The following is an 8,103-nucleotide window of genomic DNA, read 5'->3' on the forward strand; positions in this document are numbered from 1 at the left end:
TAACTAATACACATGCATCTAGGCACAGGTACCTTTAATTTGCCTCCAACATGGCTGCATGCAAAAAACACTCTATTTTAGACCAAATTTGACCCTATATTAATTATAGCAATGTGCATCTTACCTAGACTAAATGTATTCATCAAGAGCTTCATTTTATTACATGGTATGCTCCATTCAAAGAAGCCCATAGAAAGTTATGGTAGATTTACTAAGGTAGGTCTGTGTGGTAGACATGTTGTCCATAGTCTTTAGGAGCCCATTTATGAAGAATTGGTAGCAAAGGTTAAAAATTACCAATAATTCATTAATGTACATATTACATACTGTAACATGATTATATGTCCCAATTTTATCTAGATTTGAGCTTCCCTATCCATTTTTCTCTCATTGTAATGTTGAATAGAGTAGTACTCTATATCACTCACTACTGAGCCACATCAATAAGTATAAGTCCTCTTCTTATTATTGAGGGAAAAAACATTTGGGATCGGGATGGAATATAAAGAGTGGGATAGCATGAGAAATACCGAAAATACTCGATCAAGGTATCTAGAAAATTAATCAGCTAAGTCTCTTCACCTTTGTTATAGCTTCCATGGCTTCCATTCATTCTCTCTCTCTTACAGTGTTTCTCTCTCCTTCTCTAGTCATTCTCTCTCCCTTGTGTAGTCTTCTCTCTCTTCCCTTTTCTCTTCATAATCCTCTTCTTTACACCCGTCAAGAATGATTTATGTATTATGTGTGTTCTAGTTTAATTGAAATCACTTTAGGTAGAATACTAAAGGTTTACAAGTTCTAAGCCACCTAAGACGGCACAAAAAATATTGAAAACACATCAATACAAAGGACTTGCTTTTTCACTTTTATATGCGACTCTACAATAATGAGTTAGATGGAATGGGAATACAAAGAAAGTTTAACTATGGGGATAATGCCCAATAAAGGAATACGCTTTCTTATGTGGATTATATTTACAAATACCAATCACAAGGATATTTTACATTTAAGAGTTTCATTGCATCAACAATTGCAACTTGTTGATACATGAGTGATAAAGTAGAGCTTTATGGGTTACCCCTCAAGGCTAGAAACTTACACGGACACAAAGGTCCTAGATCTTTGACATAATCCGAAGTCTATTGTGATTGATTTAGGGGTAGTGAGTTTATAAGAGGATCACTAAAACCACTATAGATCAGGCCTATATGCCACTTTATTCTTTTTGGTTTAACAAAATTTTGCAAGGAAAATTAGGTCTAGATGCTACTTTATTTTCTTTTGTTTGACAAAAGTTTGTAAGGCGGATGTGGTATGTTACAATGGTGGGAAGTGTAGCATAGATCGTAAATTCAAGTGGCACGAGAAAAATTTGTATTGTTTGGCACACCTGGTTAATTAGCTTGCCATGTTTATTTACAGTTCAAAGCTAACTGAGTGGTAATGGAAGATAGCTGTAGAAGCAGTAGGATCTAGTAATTGAGTGTGTCTACGACATTCTCTTGCAACATCCTCTTGCATGCTTTGAGAGCCAGACACGAGCACCCCAACATTCTCACCGGCATATTGTTTAGCAAGTCCAGCGAATATCTCTAGAGTAGTAAGCTTGTGTTAGTCATCCTCAAGAGATTAGGTGATTAGCATTATAATATAAAACAAAAGATCATGCACATTAAGATTTAAAAAACCCTTGTTGTCATTTAACTTTTGCAAGAGTGTCGACATGCATGGGCACTTTTAACTATAGATGTGGACCAGACACATATCAAGATGGGATTTGTAGATGCAATTAGCTATGTAAGAAGCACGAAAACAATGGCATAATCATGCTGTACCTTTCCAGTGAGGCCTCTCACGAAGGTGAAGTGTACCGTCCCATGGACAACCTTTTGGGGACCCAATCTCGATCTCTTGCTCATACTCCTGATCAGGAAATGCCGCTTGACTTGCAGGCACAGGTGCAGTAGGTGGGAGGGGGCTGGCGGCACTGTTGACCTTGCTAGAATATGCAGCAGCTTCACGTGTGATTAGTCCATGGGGTTTGCTGATCCAGCTAGAGTACCAGAATGCAACCACAAGCCCCCCGAATAGGGTGGTCCCCAGCAGCATGGACGCCACTATCAAGTGCACGCGACTGTAGTTCGGGAAGTGGCTCTCAGCGCCCTTCATGATCAACACGTTCGACAAACCCCAAAATATGTAGAAACCCACAAGGGAGGCAAAGACGGTACACGCAACCCACCCCGTTTGACCCTTGCTACCGATGCTCGAGACGCCACGAGTAAGGCCTTGTGAGGAAGCCGAGCTTGTCTTTACGATAGGAGTACTCTTGTTCTCATGCGATAGCACTGGAAAGGTTGCAAGGTCTAAGGCTTGGCTGATGGTGTGCTGGCCGTCTCCATCGGCGGTGCTGCTTAAGCCGGGCATGATGCCTTTGTAGAGAGCGAGGAGAGGGGAGGTGATGTAGGCATGGACTTGAATCTGCAGGCCTTGCTTTTGGTAGCCCGGGAGGATCTTGTTGGGGTCGACGCTGTTGAGGACGCACAGCTCCTCGGGTGTCCTCACACAATGATAGAGCTGGATGGACGTGGGGAGATTCGTGTTCTTGGAGTTAGTCTTTTTCTGCAGCCTGAGTCGGTGCAGAACGTCTCGCAGGATGGCAAGCAAGGGAGTCACACCAATGCCGCCGCCGATTAGCACCAGGCAAGGATACCTGAATCATCATCATATCCAAATCATGTTTATAAGGGAGATTATTAAACTCTTAATGAAGATTCACAAAGCACCCAAATCAATCAACTGCACTGTATAAGTTAAGTTGTTAAACATTTAAGAAGGATTTTGTGGAGTTAAATACTTGTACCACCCAAATCAATCAACCATTGCCTATGTTAAGTTGTTAGGACATGTGACAACAATCGTCATTATATTAATGAGAGTGGCCCCTTACTTCAAATAGAAGTCAGTCTCATCTCCGTAGGGCCCCTCCACACCGGCCTTGAATGAGAAAGGGCACCTAGCACTCGTCTCTGGCATTAGTTGCTTTTGCAAGCTCTTAGTCCATCCTCCCAAGGGCTTGATCACTATTGAAAGCTCTGGCTTCTCGTCAAAGGGTGTGGAGGTGACGCTAAAGAAATGCCATTGGAATTTCCAGATCTGTGAGAGGCTCGGAAAGCGCAAGTACCAGCTACTTAATGCATGGTATTCAAAGCCTGCAATCATGCACTCATTTAGAATATCATATTTTGTCATCTCTTAGGTTGTGCCATATCATAGCAACAACTTGACATTTGCCATTAGTTACCCATTTGTGTGTATCGTTGTTCACATCAAACATTTTGCACTAGAGATGGTACAAAAGCATTCGCCTTTTGATGGTTTATAACTCATTTCCTAGATTTTGATGGTTTACAGAAACCTTGTTTCGAAATTAAGCAAACCCTTTTCCAAGGTTTTTTTAAACCTTAATAATTTGTCTCATGCTAAGCCTTCTTTGCTCTTGAACATTAGTTGAACGTATTCGTAATTTGTTCTTAAAGAGCATATTAAAGGCATTGGCTCAATAGCACTCAGAATTTCCCTTTATTCAGATTTAGGCTAGCCATTGCTAATCGACATGAAAAACATTTAAAATCTTGCCCTTCACGTTCATTTGAATAATTCTTTCTACTTTGTTTCATAACTTTCACAATTACATAAATCCATTTTATTCTAGTGTGAATATGCATGCGTGTAAATACATTCGTCAATGGATTGGACGTGGTAGCCCAATCAGAAAGGTTTCATGGGTTAATTGATACATACCTTTATGATTGATTAAGGAGCTGTATGAAAACTCAAGATGTAAATTCAATTTGACTTAAGACGAAAATCACGATATTGGTTAATAACATGCAGTAGAAGAGAGCGTTGGAGGCCTGTATCTGTAATTGACTGACCCGGATCTACAGTGTTTCGAGCTAGCTTGAGCTCCATGGCGCCAGAGTCCAGAATCCTAGCAGAGAGCACATCCACCGAGCGACGAGATTGGAGCATGCGGAGGAAGCGGTCCACCATGAAGAGAAAGACGGGAACGATGAAGAAGTGGATGCTTGAGAGAAAATGGTACAGCCAGAACACCACAAACACGATGTAGAGGTGGTGTATGCCAAAGAATAGCTCGTACCACCTCCTTCGAAAGAAAGCCAACGATGTCACCCACATCACTAGGCCCGCCGACAAGGCTACAACCCCCGCCACTACTGCACACTCCTCGCCTTCCGCATCCCATTCCACTATCTGCATACAGTAATCATTACAACTATTACTAACAAAAGGAACTAGGGACATCTAGCTCTTTGCAACTTAGTTGAACTTGGTGATGTGTTCCTCAATTTGTATTCCATGGAATAAGACTGAGGAGGACTGGGTAGATAACTTTTGGGATCAATACATGCACTTGACTACCTAGTGTACACTAGCTGATGGTAGAACAATATATTTGTACCTTGTGAGATTGTTGTGAGAGTCCATAGTACACCATGTATCCCACCCCATGGAAGCTTAGCATCGACAAGGTCAGTGTAGCTAGCCATATGTGATACTTGACTGCATGCTCAAATGGCAACTTGATCAAGCGGAGGAATGGGGATCCCCTTGACACGGGGATCCAGAGCAGTGAGAAGGGGATATTTGCAAACTTGGCCATGTGCCTCGATGCTCGCCCCCACTTGGTAAGGGATCTGCAAAAATTGTTCAACATTTGATCATGAATCATCAAACCTAGTAGGTTGTTACAGTTTTCTAGTTGGATATCAAGCTATGAAGCAACACAATGCTTTGCATATAGTTTTTTGCACATAAATGTAATATGTTAAGGATCCTTAAGTGTCGAGAGTATAGTTACAATGAGATTTTTTGGAAATTCTTGGGGTTGGCTCGGAATTGATTGTCATAGTTCTCAAAGCGCAAGTAGGTGAGCCTGCCGAAGCTATAGGCCACTAGCAAGAGGATTGCCAAGATGAACAAAACCTCCGCGCCTGTGAGTACGCCTAAGGGGCTCCTCACCCACACTGGATATGTGACAATGCTTGGTCGCGTGCTCCTTCTTTTGCTGCTAATGATCATAGGGATTTTTCATTCGTATTAGCAAAATTTATTTGCAAAGGTGTAGTCATTTGTATTAGTATACCCATTGTAGTTTCGATTGCTACTTACATGGCATTACTCATGTTGGTAGCCTTATTGATCCTTGTTCTTAACTCAACAATAGCAAAGCTGAGTAAGGCCACCACAATGAAAGGCATTGCTTGGTAGAGCAAGACGGATCCTGCATTGGATGTGATAAGGGTGATTACAATATCAACTTTATCATTATATATAAATGGTTATATCTCATATATCCTTGGCAACATCTAAATACACTTAAATAATTTATGAACATAAAATACATCTGAAATTTTTGGGCATTAATTCTATAGAACTTTTCTCAAAACCTTTTTATGAGTGTGGCTAATCTTGTTTCAAGAGAATGTTATCTAGCCTACTCAAATTTTAGCATTGATTTGCTAGCTAATTTGCAAGTATTAACCACTAAAGTCCATCCAATGTTGAAGGAAAACCAAGGTTAAATGTAAAGTGAATTGCAAAAGGTTAAAAGAAAACCTTTAAATTATAAAGAATGTTTAAATACTTGAGATCCATTAAAAGTTTAGTTATGAAAATAATAAATGCATGTGAGTTCATTCAAAAAGCTCTCCAAAATTTTGAGTTAAGAAGTTTTTATATTTGCTATCGAAGATGTTTTGAATGAGCACTGGTCCATCTCTCCCTGAATTCTTCACATATCTAATCATGATCATAACGATATGTGGCGGCTTGGAAGGCCATGGAGGACGATATTGAGCGGCTTTGTTACCGTAATTTCCGTCCGTGCGGAAGAACTTGGAGTTTATTCGCGGCTGTATGCGGTCCACGTACGCGGTCTTGGCGGGAGGCACACCGGGTTCACTCGACACGAACCACCACAGCACCCACACGCAGCACGCCGCCACGATAAGCGACCAGATGACCCAGCTGGCAATCACCAGCCGCCTGATCTCGCAACGCCGCGCTTGATCATCGTCTTGGTCATGATACAATTGCGCACCATTGCCCTGCCCTACTAGCCTCGGTCCATCATCACCGTTGTTATACCCAGCATATGGATGATGCTGCTGCGCCAGCTCGTACTGGAGCTTCTCCGCCATGATCACTGCCACCACGATCCTTACAGAAAATGCAAGTGATCACAGGCTGCTGAATCGCCAGGACGCTCTGCACCCTCCTGCCCTGATCGAGCGGGCGCTCGGCTGTTTAAATAAAGGAAGCATGGCGGGTTGACCCATATCGTCGTCTGTGGCTGCCACGAGTCCGGGCCGGGCCAGGAGGTTAAATAGTAATGTATGGGGTTACGGTTGACCGCTTTACCATCTGGCAAAGCATAAAATGCTAATGCTAGGCTAAGAGCGAGTCACGAGTCACAATTATTATAATTGTTACCATCATTCTTTTGATGCTCGTGGTGCTGGGAGCTTCCGCGATACTCGTATCCGCTCGCGGAAATCTAAACAGTTAAATAACGAATCGATATAACGAAGGCTTGCAGGTAGCATGCGGCCGGGGCCATGCTGCTCCTGCTTCGTGTCTGCCGCACGAGGTGGTCTCGTGCCCTCCACGGCTGTACGACTAGCCTCTCATATTGAAGCTTAATGCGCCAATCTATTCTATATATTGTATAATATAGTGCGTGCCGGGACCATGCACTTGCATTGAGATTGTCCCTCGGGGACCAGATGCGTATTGTCTGCCTTTATTTCTCTCTTGGGCTTTTCCTAATGAGAGGATTTCAATCATTCGAATCTATCCAAGGAAATCGCGTCGCGCGTCTCTTTCTCACTCATTATCGCCTAACTGCAATGTGATTAAGATTAGGTCGAAATAGCAGGAGCTATTCCAATTTCCTTTAGTAATGATTGATGAAGACATGCGAATTTGTATGCTCACCTTAAGGCTACACATTCCAATTCATTACGCTTTGATCTCACATCTCTGTCTCTCTCTCTCTCTCTCTCCCCGGTCAGCCCTGATAAGCAGTGTGCAATCTGAATGGGCATCCTGTGTTGCTCTCTCTCTCTCCCCCTATTACGGCCTCAGCGGCAGCCTGATTAATATTAGCCCTGAATAGCAGGAGCTATTCCAATTTCTTTTATTAATAGAAGCAGGCGAATTTGTATGCTCATCGTAAGGCTTACACCAATTCGTTACGTTTTGACCTCACATCTTCTTTAGTACTTTTCCTTTGGACAAGGTTATCACATTGGGACCAAGTACACCTTTATCTCGCTCTCCAACCAACAACATCAATCCAAAACTAGAGCAACAAGAGCCAAAAGAGTGAAAAAGGATTGGTATGAATTGAGAAGTGAACTTAGTGTTCCACGCACGGTTCATCCATACAATCACTTCCTCTAAAGTCTCACTTCCTATAGACTCTGACCTCAAGGCTTGCTTTAGTAAGGAGGCTAAAGAATGATATATAAGAAAATGGGATGAATGATGTTGGCCTTGGCATTTGGAAACCACCACAATGATTTGAAATGGTAAATAAGGTCAAAGGTTTTCTTCCAAGAGAGGCATGTCATTTCCATGTTTTAAAATGATAACCAAGGCCAAATTTTCTTGCATGAGATGAGCTATAAAATATTCCATGTGGCAACTATTACGAAGCACTCACATATAGTTACACATGAAAACTTTGTGGAATCAAGTAGCAGCATAAAAATCAAGGTTGGTTCATATGTATGTTGAACCTAACAAACCCAAGGAAGAAATTTCCTCATCCTATTCATGTGAAGAATGACTAGACTTAGGATGCAATCCTTTTTCAACTGCTATGACTTCTTAGACCAAAGCGATTTGAATATTATATCTCTTAACGGTTTTGCATGAAGAAGAGTCTCAAATTAGTGAAGTCCCAACATGGATATAGGCCTTGAACCTTGCCTTGAACTTAGTGTCCAAATTGACACATTGCCACTTGCCTTGAAAGAAGCATTGGAATGGCCTTAGCATAAAGATCAAAAT

At 41.9% G+C, this 8,103-nt stretch overlaps 1 protein-coding gene across 2 annotated transcripts; it reads right to left on the reverse strand.

Moving 5' to 3' along the window:
• Positions 1-998: 998 nt before the first annotated feature.
• On the reverse strand, positions 999-6,469 carry LOC148023083 (ferric reduction oxidase 6-like). 2 transcript variants are annotated; one of them, XM_087696072.1, is made up of 8 exons: positions 5,897-6,469; positions 5,197-5,308; positions 4,886-5,092; positions 4,487-4,721; positions 3,939-4,278; positions 2,951-3,212; positions 1,836-2,713; positions 999-1,592 (listed from the first exon to the last, which is right to left on the reverse strand). In XM_087696072.1, exons 1-8 carry the CDS (start codon positions 6,225-6,227, stop codon positions 1,417-1,419), a joined length of 2,541 nt encoding a protein of 846 aa, XP_087552198.1. In that variant the 5' UTR covers positions 6,228-6,469; the 3' UTR covers positions 999-1,416. The 2 variants fall into 2 exon arrangements, with proteins under 2 accessions (XP_087552198.1, XP_087552197.1); XM_087696071.1 differs by having other exon boundaries at positions 4,886-5,095.
• Between the last annotated feature and the right edge of the window lie 1,634 nt (positions 6,470-8,103).

This window comes from Lygodium microphyllum, chromosome 16, assembly GCF_053477565.2.
Source record: "Lygodium microphyllum isolate KBCC chromosome 16, Lygodium_microphyllum_v1.1.10, whole genome shotgun sequence".
NCBI classification, from domain to species: Eukaryota; Viridiplantae; Streptophyta; class Polypodiopsida; order Schizaeales; family Lygodiaceae; genus Lygodium; species Lygodium microphyllum.

Bases quoted from the DNA above. Each gene is read 5' to 3' on its own strand.
- LOC148023083 (XM_087696071.1), bottom strand. From the start codon at position 6,227: ATGGCGGAGAAGCTCCAGTACGAGCTGGCGCAGCAGCATCATCCATAT. The intron at 3,213-3,938 runs GTCAGTCAATTA...GCATGATTGCAG, and splicing joins TCGAAACACTGTAGATCCGG to GCTTTGAATACCATGCATTA. The intron at 1,593-1,835 runs GTACAGCATGAT...TTACTACTCTAG, and splicing joins TGAGAGGCCTCACTGGAAAG to AGATATTCGCTGGACTTGCT.